Source organism: Pezoporus flaviventris, unplaced genomic scaffold (assembly GCF_033815535.1).
Source record: "Pezoporus flaviventris isolate CSIRO_AGI_PZ_B2104156 unplaced genomic scaffold, CSIRO_AGI_Pfla_v1 ptg000015l, whole genome shotgun sequence".
NCBI lineage: Eukaryota > Metazoa > Chordata > Aves > Psittaciformes > Psittacidae > Pezoporus > Pezoporus flaviventris.
In genome coordinates this window covers 526,694-547,979 of record NW_026892563.1, presented here as the reverse complement: position 1 = coordinate 547,979, position 21,286 = coordinate 526,694, and the positions used below count along the sequence as shown (strand labels likewise).

Sequence of the window (21,286 nt, the reverse complement as noted above, 5' to 3'; positions counted from 1 at the left end):
AGATTTGGCACTAACACCGTGCATTAAGTGACAAATGTCAGGATGTTTGCTTTACTACATTTTTTGTAAGACCCAGTAACACAGACAAACCTACTATAACCCAGTTAATGAAAAACAAACAAAAAAACACACCCAAGCAACCAATCAAGCAAACAAAAACCCTTAAGAACTGACATAAACCATACCAGGCAAATTTAATCTCATTTGATATAAGCTTCCTCCCTCTTTCCCCAGCTTGAGGCAGTCTTTTCTGTGTCCCAAGTTATGCTGGAAATAACCTACAGAACAAACTCTTGGCTGGGGACCCCAAATGTCTTATGATCAATGGATATACCCCCTGAAGACTTGCCTTACCTCTAAAATGGAAAAACTAGGATTTTACAAGTGTAGCAATTAAAAAAAATCCATCCATACTAAACCTGGGGGTTATCAACCAAGGCTGAGAAACCAATATACTGAGTTCATTCTTTAAAATCCATCTTGTTAAAGCCACATTTAGGACAAAAAACAAACGCTAATGAACAGAAGACTCGCTGTGTCATGTGTAAAATTAGACTGCATGACATTTGCATTGTGACGGGTCTGTGGAATGCTCAAAGGTTATTATATTATTGTTTTAAGCATCATGTGTATCTTTATCAATTTGATAATTACAGCTAGTTCAGTATATTGCTAGTTCAACAGGTGACAGGATAATTTCTTACAGGAACAAATGGAGTCAGTATAAAGAGGCGTATTAGTACAAACTGCAAGAAAAAAAATGCAAACAGCAAGTCTCCTAAAGTTCCCAAAAGAAACAGCACAAACAGAAAGGACAGCATTACCTCTGTTTGCCACTGCCCTCCCGACAGAGGTACTCAATCCTGAAACCAACTAACCCGGTTATTGTATCCTCACCTGTACAGCCAAAAGCTGCCTCATTAGGATGCCCTGTGTGATACGCAGCTAAGTACCAGCACAGAAAAAGACATCAGAACATGAAGCTGGGAATGGAAGGACAGGGTAGGAGAAGTCAGGGTTTACATAATTTGAAACAGCCACAGAATTGCACCTTAAACTGGTTAAAGTAAGCAGAGTCATTTTGAGAGAAATGAGTTAAGGAATGATCATGTAAGTGGCAATCTGGGTAGACTAGATAAAATAGCATCCCCTGCCTGGAACAGTGATGAGGACACGCAGGACAGGCTGAGGAAGACAAAACTTCAGCTGAGTTAGACACAGCTAGACACAGTTCCCACCATGACTGACATACCACTGGTATCACATGCTTTATGAGACCACCTGAAGCTGCATATGTCAGAGTGATTCAGACCAGAAGGAGTTTTAATTAAGAAACCCCAGGTTAAAGCCTGAAGTAATCCAGCCAAGTAACAGAGGAAGGGGAAAAACAGTAGAGCAATTGCCCTTGTGTCACTGGATGAAACCAGAAACTGAAAGTAAGCAGGAAATCTGACAAAAAAAAAAAAAGAAAAAATAAAAATAGAGTCAAAAAAAAAAAAAGAGGAGCTCTGAGACTCTATGTCAACAAATTACATACATTTCTTGAACCATCTGGGTAGTTCTCCTGATTTCACTAAACTAAGCATTTGTAGAGTATGTGGTTTGATTCATATTGCATAAATATTTCATTGAGCTGGGAAGAGAGAAATCAAAATACAGGTCTGGTGCAACTACTTCAGAAATTAACTTCTGAACTTCCATTACCATAATGATGCTAACATACTTGCATACTTGAAGTAGCTCTGATGAAGAGAAATAAAAGTTGGCTTAAGATCCAGAAGCACCCACAGTGCACATGCACTTTTAGCACAGAACTCACGGGATATGTGATGCTAAACTCAAGAACAGTGAAGTGCAGATTAGGAAAGAGATACTTTATGAAAGCTTTCTGAACAACAGGATATTTTAGATCATGGAAAAGGATCACAAGAAACAAGCGGGAGCTGCAATGCGTGGCAACCACAAAGGACAAAATAATACACTGGTATAAAGGAAGGCTCTACGAAGTAACAGATCCACACATATCTGTTACACTTGGTGACAGGTAAGTTCAAATGAGAACAAGATGGCTGCTAAACAAACATTAAGCATGACAGGAACAAGCCCCTAACATCAGTAGCTCTCACATTCTACATGAACTCTAATATTGCAGTTGCCTTATCCATTCAGTTTGGTTTCATGAACCTCATGTCACTTTTGGCTAAGAGTTATAACCTCTGCTGTAAAAAGGGAAAGATAGTTGCAGTTTTCCCCAAGTACAATTGATTACAGAATTCCTTGAAATGCCAGAAAAACTGGCTTACCTCTCAGACTATCCATATTTTTACACAAAAGCATTTCCAGCACTGGTTTCTGCTGACACAGCTGTTTGGCAGCCAGAACAACAGGCTTTTAAGTATCAATAATAAAAATAAAAGCATGACATATCCCAAAGCACTTGGAGCTACTCCTAATGGAGAGCTACAGAGCGAGCACAATCTTCTCCTGTAATCCCATCACACCATGAAAGGATCTGGTGTTCGAAGTGATCTTTCCTCATTATTGCCACCTTTAATACCGCTGGGGTGGGGAAGGACAGGGATGAGCACCAGCGATGTAGAGAGCATTAGGTCCTTAAAATACTTACAAGTAAAGCTGCCTCAATTTTGGCCCAAAGAGACACATCTCTTGTGTTTCTTTCAACTAAAATTTCACCTAAATCATCTCTCCAACAAACTCACCAAAACCCAACCAAACCACAAAATCAAGCTGTTCGGGCACGAAAACCTCTCCAGCTGCACAGGAATAAAACCCGATTGCATTTGGGAAACACAACACCGCTGAACACATAACGGGGGCCCATCCTGCCAACCAAGCAAGGTGACTTTGAGGGAAAGCTTCCCGGTGAAAGACGGTGCCACCTGCCCCGGTTCTGCTCCGCACACGCCGGCGCACCCGCAGCGGGGAGGGAACTCGGCTGCCCGCCTCACGAAAAGGCTCAATCAGCGCCCAGACCCGCCTCTGCCGCCGTGCTCTTCCGCCCGCCCCCAGGCGGGGGGCGCACGTGCTGGAGGGAAACACGACGCGGCGCAAGCGCGATGCGGCCGACCCCGGGGAGGAGAGCCTTACATCTCCGGGCGCCTAATTGACTGATGTCATTTCCCGACTCCGTGCCTCGCCAGCCCATTGGCTGCTGGAGAGACCGCTATCTGTAGTTACCCTTCCCGGTTGGCTGTTGCCTCGTCGGCTCTCGCCCTATCCCAATTCGGGCCACGCAAATTAAGGTCTCTAACCGCGCCTTCTGCCCCAGCCCCTCCTACCGCCCCTGCCAGCTCCTCCCTTCGCCGCCTGCTCCTCGCTCTCATTGGTCAATAAACGTGCTTTGCTCCTCCCTCCCTCCTCTGCACTGAGCTCCCTGATTGGGTGGCGGCGAGCTCCCTCAGGTCCCGCCCCTTGACTCGCCGCACTGCGCATGTGCTGGTGTCGTGCCCCACCACCAAACCCCCCTCCCCACGCGGAGCCGACGAGCTAATAAAGTTTTATATTGCGAGAAGGTGGGGGGGTGTACAAACGGCGGCACAGCCTGGCCCCTCCCCTTTCCTGCGTTGCCACGCCCCCCGCCCGCGAGCACCTCCCGCGAGTCCGGCCCCGCCCCGACCTCCCCGAGCGGGCGTGGGGTGGGGGGGGTAAGAGGGGCTGGCCGTGGAAGGGGTGGGTGCGCGCGCTGGCGCTGGCGGTATCTCCCCTGCCGTCAGTCCCGCTCGGCAGCCGCGGTGGTAACAGCGGTAGCGGTCTGGATAGCGGAGCCGCTGTTTTCTCTTCTTCTTTCTTCTCCTTCTTTTTCTCGTTCTTTCTCCCCCCCCAGGACACGGTGAGCACAGTGGCGTGGAGGCGGGCTCCCCTCCCTTACAGCGTCGGGGTGCGGCGGGACGCAGGAGCTGTTCGTACCCTAGATTGCGGGACCTCCTTCTTTCCAGCCCGCCCCGGCAGCAGCCAGTAGCGACCGAGGGAGGGGGCGGCCGGCGGCGGCTCCTCGTCCTCCTGCCGCTCCACACCATAAAGAGGTGCTGTGGCGAACAAGGCGCTGCTTCCTGCCCAGCTCCGCGCCCCAAGCTGGGACGGGCGTCGGCTGCCCCTCGGCCGGTGGGCGCTGGTCTCCTCGCGGGGCGGGCCTGGCCCATAACTCGGCGGCCGGCAGCGTATCGCGGGGTCGAAGGGAGGGTCGCCTGAGGCAGGGGAGTGTTGTGGCGGCGGGTGGAGGAGACCGCGGGCGCGGAGGGTTGTCCCCGCGGAGGGAGCGCCCCGGCATCACCGGGCTTCGAGCCGCCGCTGCCGCCTCTTGTCTGTGCTTGGCGCTGGTCGGAGTTGTCATCCGGGACTAGGCTGGGCTTTCTCGTCGTATTTCACGTCTGTCATTGCCTGGGAAACTTCACGAGCTCGAAACAACTTTGAGCGGAAAGAGAAAAAGAAAAAAGTAATTTCCTTTAATGTTATAGCTGCTGGAAAACACAGTCGGCAAGTTCCTCTTATAATTGCAGCATCACTCCTTCAGAGGAAGCGAGACCTGAACATAGGATCGCAGGGAAAGCACTTAATCTCAACTCCTTTTGTGTAATGTGTGGAAAGACTAGGCTTTTCTGTGCCGTAGGACTCTCCGTTGGGAGGTTTAATGTCTTTTAAAGTATTCTGAGGCTTTTCAGAAAGATTTTAAGTGCAAATTGCTCCTGCCGTAAACCTCTAATCCGGTGAATTCAAAATGAATTTGGGTATTTGAGGAGACTGCTGTGCTGGGTTTTTGGGGTTTGTTTTGTGTGTTTTTTTTGTCATTTTCTGTAGTAAATGTAAATGCAACCGCAACAGTGCTGGATATTGTTGTCTGAAATTTGGGTGTATTCGCTTGCTACTTGGTGTAGAAACTGATGTCAGAAGACATCAGTTTACGAAACTTGTGTGTGCTTTCTGCTATCTTTGCTATCACTGACCTTATTCAGCAGAATCCTTTGTGTTATTGGTACTCCCAATCTTGTGTAACGTCTGCCATGGCTATAGAAATACATAACATGGTTGCAGTTTTCGATGGCTATCTTGCTTCCTGCTTGCTTTTTCTCGCATAAATCCTTTTAGAACTAAGACTGAGAGTAACCTTTTTTTACCCCCCCCTTCTTTTCTCCCTGTCCCCCCCCTCCCCCCCAATTCAACAGATGCAGTTTATGTTGCTTTTTAGTCGCCAGGGGAAACTGAGACTCCAGAAGTGGTATGTCCCATTATCTGACAAAGAAAAGAAGAAAATCACAAGGGAACTTGTTCAAACAGTATTAGCCCGCAAGCCGAAAATGTGCAGCTTCCTGGAATGGAGAGACCTGAAGATTGTCTACAAAAGGTTATTCTGTCTCACTAACCTTGTAATTGCCTTACGTGACAAACAACGTAATAAGTAGCAAGCAAATAATGAAGGTTGATTTTTGTTGTTGATGTGGTTTTTGGTTTTGTTTTGTTGTTTTTTTCTTTGCTTCTGCTGGTTATGGAGAACACTGACTTCTCCCTTGAATCTAATTTGATAACCAACTAGGAATCATTCATATGTGGAAAATCATTCATGCGTTTAGAAATGTGCTGAAGAAATGAGGTTTCCTTCTACTTCCAGAAGGAGTGGTGGAGTCTTGGTTCTCCATTGAGATTCACGCAGTATGTAAATGCTTACAAATATGAAGCATGTGAGGTTTAATACATGGTAAAGAAAAACTGAATTTCATAAGTCAGTGACTTCATAAATCGCCTGAAAATGTAGCTTGCTTTTAAAGGCTTATAGAAATAAGGAATAATTTTTGCGATTACCCAGTTTGGTTTTTTGTCATTTCTTTAATTTTGTTTTTTCTGTGTATACAAAAAGGCATTTCTCCTAATTGAACAAATCATGGCTAGCTTTCTTCTGATGGAAGTAATGTATAATTTTTTTTTGCAGTAGTTTCATTTCTCAGTTGTTCCCTAACTTTTCTAGGAGTATCTTAAAAGCATTTTTTAGTTTTGTGCTGATCTTTAGAATGTAATCCTCATCCTGATTTGGTAGGCTGAATCTCTTCCAGCTAAAGCTGGTGCTATGAAATCTTGAGTTATCTCCCCTAGAAGGTTTGTGCGTTTGTATTTCCCTCTTTGAGATACTAAATGATTTGTGCCCTACAATAAATATTATTATATCCTCTCTATAGGTAAGGCAGAGAGGACTAGAGGTGAAATGAAGAGTTTATAATTCTTTCCTAGTGTACCAAATGCGTAGAATTAAAAAGGCTTAGAGGTTTAAGTCCTGTTTCGTATATATGTTGTTGCATGGAACTTCATGCCCATGAATGTCATTCATTCTAATGCATGTAGCTCTTTAACAAGGAGGAGGAAAAAGGAGGAACAATGCATAAGGCTGTTTTGAAAGCATAGATAGTTTTTATTTCAGCCTCTTGATTTTCTAACAAAACTTCTTGTACATGCATGTAGGCAAGCTTACTTGAATGCTGTGGGTGCTTGAGTTCTAATGCCTACAAGTGCTTCTTTAGCTGGGCTTTTTTTGGACTAAATCAGAAAAATTTAGCATGAGTAAGCCAGTCTGTTCCCTCCCTTGCCCAGTCTTTTTCTCCCAGAAATTTGCTGGGAGATTTATCCTAGACCATTTTGGGCTGGACGTAGACTGTAGCCCGTCTGCTAGACTGCTGATGTGCACAGCTGACTGCCGTAGCTTACTTACTTCACTGTGCAAAACAATCTGGCACAGTTAGCCTATGAAATCTTGTTAAGATCAGCTTGTATCAAGCTAATAAACATCTCCAGTCTTTACTTCTGCTTTTTCGGCATGTTCCGTTAGACTAAAACATCATCAGAAGGACTAAGTATAAGAGGCGATAGTTTAGATTCTTGTATCTGATAACATTTACAGCTTTTAGGTTAGTGGGATTTTTTCCACTCATCACATTGGCATTAAAGGTGATGAGTACAAGCTAGTATGATTTCTTTGAAAAGAGAGATCAGTTATAAGACAAAATTATATAATCCCCAAAAGACGGTTATGATAGTCAAAGCCTAATACATTCTGAAGGGTGGGTGGCTAAAAGAGAAACACATCTGCGTGAGTTTTGCATGGTTTGTGAAACTGCAAAAAGTGTTCCCAGTTGCTCACAGACAAAAGGCTCTTGAGTATCTCCTGGGATCTGTTCTTGTCCAATCCATTATTGGGAAAGATCTGAACTTCTGTTGCAAATGTTTTTCAATATAAACTAGAAAAGTATGTGCATAGTGCGATTGTATATGTTGCATGTGATGCTATTAAGAGTCTGAAAGTGCTGAAATTGATGTGCTCTTTTTGTTTTTAGAGTGTAGTTACTGTCGACATGTGAGAGAATTGATCTAGATATTGCAGCTCAGAGAATTGTTGCCATTATTTAGAAGTGTACTCAAGGGTTGCATTGATGTACCTATTTTCAAGAACAGAATGAACTGAAATGCAAAATTGGCAAGCCAGTAGGTTTTGCTGCCTTGATACTTAGTGTTTATCAAGAAAGCTGGGCTATTTTGATTAGCCTCCTTAGCTCTCTAACGTGTCATCCTTAGTTTGCTTTCTGAATGAAACTTCAAGAAAATAGAACTGTTTTAAAATCCATCTGAATGTGTGTGATTTATTTTCTTTAGTTTCACACATGTAGCATTGATAACGGTTGCAGACTAGGGTCAGATGAAAAGGTGCCCTGCTTTTTATGTGGTTGTGAGTTGGGATGTATGTACTCTGTAGCTGGTTTGGAAGAGAGTTTGTCTGGCTAGTAGACACTGGAAGATTGGAAAAGGGCATGAGTGTTTAACTTCAGGAGACGGAGATTTGAAGTGACTTGCTGAGTAAAAAAAAAAAGAAATTCAAATATGGGAAGTCAACAACAATTTCACTTTATGAAAATAGCGAGGGAGACATCTGCAGACAGCTGATTAGAAACTTAGCAAACACAGTTGATGATCACTCTTCATGTTTTGTCCTTCTAAGAACTAGCTGTAGTGGTACTGGTGCATACAGGTTAGAAATTCATGCAGCTGTCTGCTTGTGGCAGAGAAATGTGTTAAATGCTAAAATTTGTAGTTTTACTGAAAAAAGGAACTTAAGATAGGATGTGATTTCCACCCCCCCCACCCCCACCCCCCCCCCCAGATGTCAGCTGGTCACTATTTTAGCTTCTGGTGGTATGCAGTCAAAATTGGAATTGCAGAATAGCTGATTTTTATATAAATTTCACTTTGTTAATATTTGGCTAACGTGAGGCTTGCTTATTGTTGTTTAATAATTTGATTAAGGTTTTTGCCTTTGCTTTTATATGTTTGCAGTATGAAGTTATAAAACTTTAGCTTGTGCTGCTCTTAATGTTGTGGCAAATGTCTTATACTTTAAAATAGGTTATGTTAAAGACTTCTGGAAAACTAAGTTCTAAAGCTTTTCTTTTCAACTGTCCCATCCCTCTGTCCCCTCCTGACCCCCACCCTCCCTCCCTTCCTTCCCCCCTCCACCCCAACAAAAGACACTATTCTTTAAGTAGTGTGCCTCTTAAAGTATTATGAATCTAAGGTGCAGGCCTGTGGCTAGTGGTATGTTATGTGCCCAGCAGTTGACATAATCACTGTCTATGTACATCTTAGCTGCCAGTTGTATCTGTTAAAAGTATCACTGTGATGTTAATTAGGTGACTGTGTAAAACTGAATGCAATTATAGTGAATTAGGTACTTGGGTTTGATTATTTTAACTTAATCAGGCCTTCTTTATACAGAATTCCAGTTCATGCGTCACTAAGAGGACCTTGGTATTGAGAAAAAAATTCTTAGATGATTAGCAGTACCAAGTTTTTGTTCATTTCTAAACTTACTGGGGGGTATAGCCTTGCTGAAATGAGAAACTGTAAAAAAAAAAAATGCTTAATTTCAGTAGTGGTATTGTTAATCTCTCTATAACTGAATAGTGACTGATCTGCCTGTCGTAAATGCTCAGAACTTGTTTCATCAAACAAATGTGAGTTTTTTTTGGAGGAGAAATAGAATCTTCTACCAGTCACAACTTACTAGCTGTCCCAGTTTTCATTGGGTCAACAGCTATCATCAAACAACAGATTCTTGGGCTCCTGTAAGCACCTGCCTGCCTTTTAAAGGCAGCTTGGTTGTCATTTGCATTTCATTTCTGCTCCTGTCAAACTCTGTAAGCTTTAAATTTCTGCAGTTGGGATCTATGTGCAAAGTGACTTCAGATACTGACAGACTTCTGGCTTGCTTGTAGCTTTGCCTGGTGACAGACTTCCAGGGCTGGTTTCAAGTAGGCGTTCTCTCAGCTAATAGGAGAATACCACTGAACTGATAGGGTTTAATCAGTTATGCTCTGCACTCAGTGACCTGATCTCCCAGCAGAGTTACTGAACCTTGTTGCGAGTAGAGCAGTAGCAGAGAACTCTGCTGAAGCTTTGCCTGCTAATCATGAGGCTTCTTGCTGCTGAACTATTGCAGCTGTTGAGGGGTAGGTTCATGAATTTGTTTCGTGTTGCAAAAAAATCTCTCTAAAGTAATCTGTCTGAAGGCAAGAGTTTGTAAAAGTATTCATATGCCTCTTGTGTTTCCTTTTTATTTACTCCACATTGGATTTTTAGTTGTTTTTTTTTTTTTTTCCCCAAGCTCTTCTGGGGGTTTCTGTGTTTGCTTCCATGTCTAACAAGTGGAGGGAGTTCTGTCATAAAATATTTCCCTAAATGAATGTAAGCACCTAACTTGTGTATGAAGACACCTGCTGAGAGAGAAAAGGGAAAACAAAACAAATCCAACCCAACACAAGAACAAAAAAAACCTCAAACCAACCAAGAAAAAAAAGACCAAATCCCCAAACAAAACACAATAGCAAGTGGAAGAAAATAGGGCAGAATGTTTCTTACAGACTGCACTAGATTTGCTTTTGTGTGATGTGGCATACTTTACCATAAAAATTTGTCTTTTCAATGGGTGCATACGGAAGGCAGGTTTATGTCGGGCTCAGTAGGGGAAAACAGCATTTCTGCAGAGCAGAAATCTTTCTTCAGCCTTTAGCACCATAATCTAATTGTCTCTGTAGGGCATTCTCCATGTAAGCTTCTATACTTGGCAAAACCTCTAGTTTATCTGCAGTAGACTAGATGTGGATGCTTTTTTATGAAGCCCTGGCCTGCAAAAGAAAATTGATATTAAACTGTTGTCTTTGAGAATTTGCATCTGAAGAAAGGTATACCTTAGTAGTATGCTCATGCCCTTTGCAGTGATGGCTGACTTGTTTATAGTCTAACATTATTTGCCATATAGGCTTAATGAATCTGCATTTATTTTCTTTTGTTGAGTAGTGATCCATTAGTTACGGTTGCTACTTAGAAAATACTTGGAAAAATATTCTCTGCATATAATGATAGATAGCCAGGCCTCCCTTTCATGTTAAGATGCCCACTGTGTAGTTTTTGTTTCTTGGTATTCTTTTGCCAAAACTGCAGTTGGCAGAGCTTGAATGTGTAGTCTGCTCACTAGCTGCCAAATAAAGTCTTTCAAAAGTATGCTATGTTTTCTTTTAAATGAGGATGCTGAGAGCAGACACCTTTCTGGGAAAGTACTTTATGTTAGGTAATCTCTCCCTTCTATCCCCATCCCCCCTCTTCTTTGTGGTTATTTGCATAAAGTAGTTCTGTTCATCAAAAGAGATTCATAAGTAATGTGGAAGCACAAAAGGACTGTTTTATGTGGATAAAATTCAAATATTTGATTTAAATTTGGTAATGTTTCCTGGCATGTGTTTAAAGTTGTGCTTAAGCACTGTAAAGGAACAGTTTAACTACACTTTATAATTAGTGCTGCTCATCTGAATATAAAGAAAGCTATATGAAGAAAAGATGGATCTGGCCTGAGTGCTGGTAATTAGTGCAAATGTCAACTAATGCACCAAAGCTCTTTCTCTACAATGAAATACAGTAAGTTGGAGTTTGACTTCTAAATTCCTCAGTAGATTTGAAAATGTTTTTTCTTTATAGCATCACTTTGCAATACTTTTTAAAATAGCTTTGTCTAAAAGATGCCTTATACAAATTGCATCTTGCAGGCTAGTTGAAAAATTAGTGAGGCACAAACACAACAATGTAAAATCAAAAGAACTGTGCTCAGATAGGATTTCTGATGGGCTGACAAGTCCCTATGGTGAGGAGATGAAAGAGCAGGGATTTAGTGTTAAGTGCTTCAATGGAGGTGTCTTCCTCTCTTCCCTCCCCCCAAAGTTTTGTGGTAGGATGGAAGAATTGGCAGGCAGTAATTTTGTTAAAATAGTTTAAAACTCTTATTCAAAACTTATTCTGGGAAGTTTTAACAATGAAGCCATAGCAATTTGACTCAGAGCTGGGGGGGGGGGGGTGGAGGCGGCGGAGTGTTCGGATCACAAATGGTGCTAGGTGAGCAAATTTGAACGTACTAAAAAATGCAACTTTTTTTCTTGGCCAGACTTCTAGCCCAAACCCTGACAATTTCTTTGTGGGCTTACAAAGTCCCAGCTTATAAAATATGCATAACGTTTAAAAGGTCTGTATCTCTCTGTGCATGGGAAACAAATGCATATCTTAAATTTGGCATTCATATCTGAATGGCTTCTTTTTTCAGTAGGGCTGGATACTGTGTGCTTAATGTGGCCAGTTGTTCTGAGTAGGTAAACAAAAGCTGTTTCTGTTTCCTGTAAATTATCAGTTACAAGAGGTGTGACTTGAAATCTCAGTTGTGCCATGTGTGTCTGTATAGCATATGGTTTTAGCACTTAAAAATTCAGCTTTCATTTCTGGTTTGTTTTTTTTTAATCAGCTTTTTTTTTTTTACACATGACTTAAGAGTATGGTAGAGCATAGCAGAATTGAATGGTCTTTTTGTTAAAGTGGCAAGCCAAGATATCTTAAATAAAGAATTCCCTGTCTTCCAAGGTGGCAGTGGATTGCTAGAAACCAGATGATGGTGTCTTGTTAGCCTTATACCAGGATAGTTGGTAGTGATTGAGTTGTTGACTTTGTAGCAATTGGGGTATATGACATTAGTATTAATTTTGGAGTTTTTGGGGCATTTGTTAAATTCTCTGTAAAGACCAAATTCTAATCGTTAGTTCAATTTATCTTTCCCAGGGTATTTTCTGTAGTTTTTATTATCTTAGTGTGTGGCTTTTGTGATAAAAATTTAAGATTGAATCTGTTAATTAGTATACCAGTGTTTGGATATTACAGATAGTAGGAAAAAAAAAATTGCCCCAGAATTCTGCCAGGAGGCCAAAAAAATCCCAAATGCATTTCCATTTCCAATTACCTCTTAATTCCATCAACTGAAGAGTGATAAAGACTGAAGTGTTTCTTGAATCAAGGAGGCAGATCCCATGAGTATGTCTGCTGTCCTATGTCTGCTGAAAGTTCTTTGGTAGAGCTTGTATGACTGCTGATGTAGCATAACAGTCTACTGGACTTGAGTATGAAGGACTACTGAGAGCATAATACATCTCAAGTGCATTCATTTTGTACATGTTCTTATGCTAACATCAGGATTATTTTATTACAGATATGCAAGCCTTTATTTCTGCTGTGCGATTGAAGATCAAGACAATGAACTAATAACTCTAGAAATAATTCATCGCTATGTAGAACTTCTTGACAAGTATTTTGGCAGTGTAAGTTAGCGTCTTCATATTACAGAACTTCTTTTTTTTTTATGCCCGCAGCTCTTTCAACAGCTAGCTGATTATGTTTTTTAGAGGTACATCTGACACATGTTGCTTGCTTGGCCTAACTAAACTAATGGTTGCCTATATGACTGTTAAAATACAAAATACCAGTAATTTGAGAGAACTGTTATGAATCCGGAGTTAATTGCCTTGTATTTGTTTCATTTTTGTAATAGCCTTGCTTGAGGTCAGGCAAAATCTTGTATTTAGCTTTCTGGCTAGTCACCCAGACTTCCTTGTCCTTGACGCTGCTAGTGTGTAAGCATTTTATCTGCTCCCAAAGGAAGCAGTTGGTTGTGAACTAACAGGAGCAGTGGGCAAAGAAGTGGCAGACATCTGCTTATCAAGATAGCAAACAAAAAACTGCAGTAATGTACATTAGCACTCAGAAAAACTGTTGCTCATCCTTCTACTTTCCAAGGGAGGTGCACAGAATGAATAAGAAATTTGAGATGATTGTGATTTAATGTTTTATGTAAGATTTTGCGTTCTGCCTTTGGATACCACAGGCAAGAAGAGAACTCTATGTAGGAATGTTCTCTTGTTTCATGAAGAGCCACGTTATATTGACAGTTATGAATTGAATCCTTTTCAACAATGAAAATGTTTTGCAGAGAGTTTGCTGTAACTCTACTTAAGCAAAAAAAAATATTTTTTTCCAAGGGATTGATTTTTTTTTTTGTTTGCTTGTTTTTGTTGTTGTTGCCCGTTTCTTAAAAAATTACAGCCTGAGGCTAACATCTTGGTTTGGCGAAGCTGTGAACAAGTATTGTGAGAGGATATACCTCAATAAATAGTATCCTCCTACTTTCTATTAATGCTTGGTGTTCTTTTTAGGTATGTGAACTTGATATCATCTTCAATTTTGAAAAAGCCTATTTCATTCTGGATGAGTTCCTTTTAGGAGGGGAAGTTCAGGAGACTTCCAAGAAAAATGTTCTCAAAGCCATTGAACAGGCAGATCTTTTACAGGAGGTAAGCAAATTCAGCTTTTTCTGGCCAAAGTAACAGCATGGTAGGCTTGAATTGAAAAGTCTCCTGTTTCTGTTAAGCTTGTAGGAGGTGCTTTTTAGCATGCTTAGCATGTAGTTTCTAGTTGGTTGTTCTAATTGTGCAGTATGATGCTCTCTGCTCTTGGCATGTGTATATTGTAACCTACTGTGATTTTTTTTTTTTGCTAGAAATTCAAGTAGCTGTTCTGTGTGTATACTTAAGAGAATGATAGTTCATACTGCTTTAACTTAGTTTTGTTCATGTGTCTTTAATTTCTTCTTTTTATTAATCAACCATTAGTTTTTTGTCATACCTGATGCATGTTCACTTCTTTACTGTTTCATTGCTGAAATCCAGAAGCTAGACTCTCTTCTTTGAGACTCGTTCAGGTATAGTTCTTATTCTAAAGACCTGCCTTTCTGCTATAGGTTGCTTACCATGGAACATTTGTCTTTTAAGTTGACAAAGTAGTAAAAGTAATACCATAGAAATGTACAGAATGAAGTATAAGAACAATTGTTTTTTCACTTTGAATGCTTTTATTGTTCATTACTAACTTTGAAAAAAGATTGCATCTCTATACCATTTTCTTTGGAAAACATTTGATGGGAAGGGATTCAATGATATAGAAAAGCTTAGTATAATTTCCCCATGTTTCTCCATTGTATGCTGGTAGGTTTTTTTTATTGTTTTTGGGATGGTAATGGTAGTTTTGGGTTTGTTTTTTTTGTTTGTTGTCTACATTTGTGTTTTTTGTTTTCTGGGCATTTTTTTTGTTTATTTTCATTTGTTTGTTTTGTCTGTCCTCACCCCCCACCCCCATCCTCTGAATTGCTGTAGTCTTGAGGTGAGTGTTAAGGTCCTTCCAAACCTAAATGGAAATAGAAATTCTGGTGTGCTGGGGTACTTGTTAATCTTGTGTGCAAGTCAGTGGAACATCCAGTTTAACAGTGATGGTGAGCCTTAATTTTGTTTAAATGTACTGAGATTCACGGGTAAGATTACATATAGATGTAAGCTCACTTTTTTTTTCTTCCCCTCAGTTTTTTATTTCATCCTGTGAGTTAATTGCTTAATTCTTTCATAACAGTTCTGTGTTCCACTTGGTACTCTTTTTGTTGAATGTGGTATTAATAGCATGGGGAAACACAATGTTTTTACCCTTGTAGTTATGTTTGTAATCCTTTCAGAGTACAGGCAAATCCACAGCACATTACAGTTCTGGTCCATCAACAGCTAGTTAGTGTCATGAGCAAGGTCAGCCATTACAGATTTGCTGCCCTCAGTTTCTAGTAAGGAAATTATATGCACTTGCTTACGGCTTGTATTCTGATGCACTTTTGGTTAGCCCCTTCTTTACCCTTAAAAGTAATCATCTTAACAGGAAGTCCTGTTGCTGTTTACAAAGGGGGTGTGTGGGGAATAATCTGTGTAGTTTCTGAAAATGTTTTGCTGCTCTCTAGATAACTGTTATATCTGCTTTTATATATTCCAATCTGTCTCCTGCAAATGCGCAGTTAATAATACATAAAATAGAATTACTGTACTTATTCACACTAGTTTTGAATTTTATTTTCACCATTTTCCTAGGGCTCTGATAAATCAAAAAGGCATTCTACCTGTAGGAATTAATTACTGGTTTCTAGCCAAACAATTAACATTCTGTTTTTACACTTAAATTTTACACAAAAGTATCACTTTTTCAGTGGAAGACTTTTCCCTTGCCCTGATAGATGTACTCTGATTATTCTTCCTTTCCCCATCTCTGAGATTTTCTGTTCTGTCAAGGTTTATTAGGTCTTCTCTGATTAAATTGGAATGTAAGAATTTATCACAGTGCCACTCTGGTCTTATGTTTGTTTATGTATTTCATTCTTGGTTATATTGATTGTTGATCAAGTATAAAGCTACTCCATATATCTGATTTTTAGTTTATAAAACCTGTAAAAGTCTGAATTCATATTTAAATCGAGCTTCCAAGAAAGTTGAACTCTTTCTGCAGAGGTTTGTTTTTGTATCAAATGCTGCTGTGTGCATGCTGAGTTTGATGAAGAGGGTTGTTAAAATAATAGTTTGTCACAACTGGAGACTCTCTAGTACTTTAGTTAATTTCTGCTTCCAAGAGTACTTCAAAGCTACTGTAATGAAATGTGGTTTGATTCCAAATGCAAACCATTTCTAGCAGGGTGGCTGTGTGTTTGTTTCTGTCCATGTCAGATCCTTATTATGTGCAACAAAAGAACTTCTATTTGGCCGTGAATACTCAAGTTGCCTAATTTAAAAATTATTACTCAGTGTTGAATACACAACATTATTAATTAGTAATGCTAGATACATTAATGTATGAAGCACCTTAAAGATTAAAAGATGCACAGAATACTTAATGTATTTGTAATGACTTTCCTTTGCTTAAGTGGCTATTTGTGTGTTAAAAGGAAATATGCAGAGGCATAAATTGCTGAATAGGGAATTAGCTCTTAATACCCTTGCTTGCTTGTTTTTTTCTGTGGCAGTTTTCTAGCATGTACTGTTTCTGAGCACCTACTTCAGTTTGTCATTAAGTTTGTAGTGCTGTGCAGTCCACCTACTTGACAGCTGAAGTTTGTGTGACTGAAACATACTAACTTTTTAAACCTTCCTCACCTTCACTTTCTTGTTAGCTCTTTAATAATGTGCTCATTTAAAATATTCATTCCCTACACCCCATTTATTACCGCCTGTTAACTTGCCAATAGTCAGTTGTCAGTACTAGCTGTGTTATACATATCAATGGTAATAAAACCAAATTATTCCAGTGTGCTTACATGCTTCCTTGTAAATCTGTTGCTAGAAATACTTCAAAAGAATTATGTCATGTAACTGGATTGATAATTTTGTATCTTGCTTGCTGTACAAATCTTAAATATTTCACTAATGATTACAAAGTCATGCCTTTCTGAAAAGGTGTATGTTTGCTTGTGTGAACAGTTTGTACTGAGAGAATGGGCAGATGCAGTATGTTGTTGCATGACTTCTACATGTGGTGTGTGAACAGCTAAAAGATAATCCTGTGCATGACTTCATGATACTTGCAGTGCATGAAACTAGGAACATAACATGCTCTAAGCAAAAGAAAAAAGCTGATTTTTTTCACTCAAGTCTACGTATTGTGGTTTTTACAAGTAATTCCACATGGTGCTAGGAAGTTCATGGTCATTTACTGAGCTAAAATACTAATATCAAGGAGTTAATAATTCTAATGCCTAAACTAGGCAATGATGTATATGTTTAAAAGCAAATATGTACAGACTCGCCTATCTTCATTTGAAGGAACTTCCTAAACTTTGGCTTTGAGTGAAAACTCTTTTTGTTATTCAACCTATGTAATTTTTATAAAAAGTATTTTAGAAATTACCCCTCCACTGTTCTTTTGTAGGGTGTGTATGTATGTAATATTTGATTGCAGAGCATCTGAAATAATGAAAATTTAAATATTTTTTAGGATGTTATATCAATAAAAAGACCAGTGGATCTGTTGACATATCATACTTGTTTGTTTCTATCACTACTTTAGTAATGATAAAAAAATCTAAAAGCGATGTGAGTCTTAGGCTCTTGCAGTTTAGCCTCAGGTAGTATTTACTAGTCCTTCTGCATGAAGAAAAATAGATAGTCTGTCAATTAACCTTATTGTCCTTATTATTTCAAGGCCTTACCTCATCCTGTATCAAGAAGGATGCTTAAATTGTTAATGTCAGTTAACTTCCACTAGATGCTTAGGGTTGCTGTGTAGATTTAAGCTTCTATTTTTTAGAATGAGTATTTTTGAAAAAAAAAACTTGGTGTATTTCTTATGCATGCCATGAAAATTGCTTTCTTAAGCATGAAATGTTCTAATTGGAAAACATAGGTTTAAAGTTATGCATGGTAGCAGAGAGATAGTATTAGGTTGTCTTTGAGATACGACAAAATAAAGGAATGTTAGCATAAGCAATGACAAAGAAAATCCCTGTTACCTAAGCCTGGAGTGAGTGGGAGTAGGAGGATTTTTGTCTGGTTTAGGAAACGGCCTTTGTAAGCACCTGTTTCTTAACAGTTGCCTGAGAAACTTAGGATAATTAATGCAATTAATTCATTCTTCATTTAATGTTAGCTCTTCAGACTACTGCAATAGACTGCCTTCCTAAGTTGGCAGTGACATTAATTGCCTCAACTGTACCTGTATTCCTCTCAATGTGAAACAAGAATGGATAATGAGATCCTTATTATAATGGAGATCTGACTGCCTTGATTGCCATCTGTTCTTCATGTGTAACTTCTGGCTCAGTTTCAGGCAGTCAGCTTGGTTGGTCAGTTCAAGACTGCAGTTCTTAAGACATGTATGTACTTGATTTTACTCACAAATAATGATCTGAAGGTACTCGTGGAAGATAGAATAAGTTGTGGTAGTGTTTTTGTAGCTGACACTTTTGTAAAATACATTTCAGCTGTCAGTCCCTGGAGGATGTTGGATATGTAGCAGGAAAGAGGAGGTAATGCAGTTAGCATGTTTGATCTTTTGGTTTAAGTACGCAGTGTACATCTTACCCATTTCGATGACATCTTGTCATTGATTCCGATACACTGATCAAAAATAAAGGGGCTTGTTTATGATACTAGTTCCAGATGTTGTTTAAAAACTTGGAATTAAAGTATTTTTTATTTTTTTGTGATAGTCTATGCATAAGTAGAATGATTTGGGAATGTGCATTCAACATAATCACTTTCTTTTTGAGGCATTGCATGTTTTTTTAATTGTGCTATTCAAAGTATGGGTGCTTCTTAAGTAGTATGTGAGGAAATGGGTGCATGCGTAAATGGCTTTTTGTAAGGTACTTCAGGTATGGAGAGATAGGGTTTGTGTTTTGTTTTGTTTTGTTTTTTTTTCCCCAGTCTTGGAAGTAAAAAGTTTAATTGCTTGTTCTTAGACACTGACATAGTTTTCCACAAAACATTACCCCAAATCAACATAAAAGTATATTGGGCCTAAGTGATTAGTTACTTTTATGTTTGTTTTCCTGCATCAGTTGAACAGATGGTTATTATTCTTTGAATGAATAGGTCTTGTATAACTGCTTGGCTACAGTTGTGCTCTGTAACATTATATATATAATATGCTTCACTTTGTAAGAATTTATTTGCACATTGTCTTAGGCAAATTTGTTTATTTGCTGTTCAGCTATGATATGGGTTGTTATTGTGGTCATAAAAACTACACAGCCTCTTAAAGTCAGCATTTGCAAGATGGAGAGCAAAGAGGTACACAGTTAAGAAGTGTTAGTGTGCATGGGAGGTGTTTCCAAATGTGTCAGTTAAAGTTCCAAGCCTTGTTATGCTAGCATTTGTTCTTTGTGTATGTTTGTGTTAATTACTTTGCTCTTTGCAGTGTTCTGTTTAAGTAAAAAGTGACTTAAGATCTTTATAGAACTGTGTTTCTGACTTCAGGTATATACATATATGTTTATGGCTATCTTGCTTATCATTGTCTGTACTGTAGACTGATAAAGCCTACCAACAGTTTTTGTAAGAAGTTGTCATAGCTTTATGAATACCTAATATTAATTCAGCTGGACTTAAGGTAGAAGGAACTGTAAGAATATATGTAATAAGGAATCATACGAACATTGCTTCCCTTTGAAACAAGCCTCTGAAGACAACTAGTTGTACATTTTATAGTAGCAGACAGATCTGTAAACAGATAGCAGACAGATCTGTTTCCATATTTTTAATAGATACTTTTGAGTTGGAGTACTGTGGAGTAAGCTTTCCTGCAAGTACTTACCAAATCATATTCTTCTGCTTTAAAACAGTAGGAAAATTGGTCCAGAAAATTAACAGTATAATCTGCATCTGTTTTCCTGCCAGTTAGGAATGGGAGAGGGGAAATTAACTTTTCCAGATTTAAATGTAGTCTTGAAAAAGTGTCATTGAGTCAAGAGGTTACTGTGTCATTCTTCACCCCCTTCCCATTCTCAGAGTGCTTTTTTTTTCTCACAACATAAATATTTTACTGGTCTGTGAGTCTTTTAATTATATTTAGAAAAATGCAGTTAAGTATTTTAATGTTCTTTTTGAATTTGCTTTTCTGGATATGTCATGATGCTTAGAGTTTATCATAGATTTGCAGGCTGTGATTTCTAAATGCTTTAGAAATCTAATTGTCTTTTGAGAAACATTTTGGCAAATCTTAATCTATCCTTGCATTTATGAATTGAAAATGGTAGAAAGCAGTCTGCTTTTTACCTGAGTAGCTTTTGTTCAGACCTTTAAAATACCATTTTAGTAAATCTGTCTCCATAATACTTTTTTCTTCCCGTTTTTAGTGTGTATGTGTGTGAGATGTAAGTGATCTTATTCTATTAAAGAAATCAAAATGCTGATTAAAGTTTTAAGACTCAACAAGTTGTGAGGAAGGGGATGTCCATGTAAGTATTAAATATTCATTCAGTCAGCTTTGCAAATAGAAACGTAAGGAAATCTCAATTATAAGTGAGGCAAGTTAGTGTACATTAAGTCCTTGCTGACTGATAAATGATTCAGTACCCTGGCTGGTATAAATTCCAGTACTGATCAAGATCATCCACTTTGCAAAATTACCAATGAAGTTGATCATGCATTGATACAAACAGTTCTTGTAGAATGGTTAAGGGTGTATTAATGGTATCCTGAATTCCTTATGGATTATAATTCACTTAAGGGTGTGTTTATTATCTATACATTAACCTATAGATTTTTCTCCAGAGATATTCTTCTGTTGCTGTCTGTAGAAGCACTGTGTCAGGGTGATGTGATGAAAATTTTAGCACTGCTGCACATGTCATAACCGTTTTCAGGAGCTTAGCTGTGTGCTTTTGGTCAATAAACATTGTAAAATCCATGAATAATTGTCGAAGGCTGCTTGACAGTAAAGAATATCATATCTTCAAAATTACACACTCTCTGAAAGAGCGCAAAAATTTGCATTTTAGCAGAACATTTTCCCTGAATCTGGCAGAATATTGGAAAGGGCACTGTTAATGTTTGGACCCTGAAATAGTGAGGAGAAAATCTGATTTTTACTGGTGACTGAGATGTGTGATGTTGCAGTGCTCCTACCCTTTCCTAAAGTTCTTGCTACCTGTGAAGATGAGTTTAGAGTGACACAATAGTAGGTGAAGAGAATATGAATGTCCCCAGGAGATACTGCCATTGTGTTCAGTTTTTAGAGTCATTTCTTCATGGTCTTGTCTGTATGTTCTACATGTCAGGCACATTGCTGGTATGTGTTTTGAGGCTTTTATATATTGTTTTTAAGGGAGATGCTATGGTTTTGGTGTTTTTTTTGTTGTGTTTTTTTTTTGTTGTTGTTGCCAAGCTGTCTAGCAACAGTAGCAGTTCTGGTGGTGGATATCAAGATGCATTAAAAACATAATATTTATTAAATCTTATGCTGAAAGTTTGATTTTTAAAAAAGAAAAAAGAAAGTGGAAAAACCCCTATTGCTCACAATTCCCTGAGAAATCTAAGAACACCTGGTTAACAGATGGATTAAAGTAAAAATGTTC

At 39.0% G+C, this 21,286-nt stretch overlaps 1 protein-coding gene across 5 annotated transcripts in view; it reads left to right on the top strand.

The window, feature by feature from the left end:
- The first annotated feature begins 4,226 nt into the window (after nucleotides 1–4,226).
- The window catches only part of AP1S2 (adaptor related protein complex 1 subunit sigma 2), a 32,354-nt gene continuing 15,294 nt past the window's right edge, over nucleotides 4,227–21,286 (top strand). For 2 of the 5 annotated variants that reach the window (XM_061453192.1, XM_061453197.1), the window contains exons 1-4: nucleotides 4,228–4,623; nucleotides 5,181–5,359; nucleotides 12,569–12,677; nucleotides 13,569–13,706. In XM_061453192.1, coding sequence (XP_061309176.1) covers nucleotides 4,594–4,623; nucleotides 5,181–5,359; nucleotides 12,569–12,677; nucleotides 13,569–13,706 — 456 coding nt within the window. In that variant the 5' untranslated portion in view covers nucleotides 4,228–4,593. Of the gene's footprint in view, nucleotides 4,624–5,180; nucleotides 5,360–12,568; nucleotides 12,678–13,568; nucleotides 13,707–14,081; nucleotides 14,114–21,286 lie in introns of those variants that run through there. The other 3 variants (XM_061453196.1, XM_061453194.1, XM_061453195.1) reach the window with 3 other exon arrangements.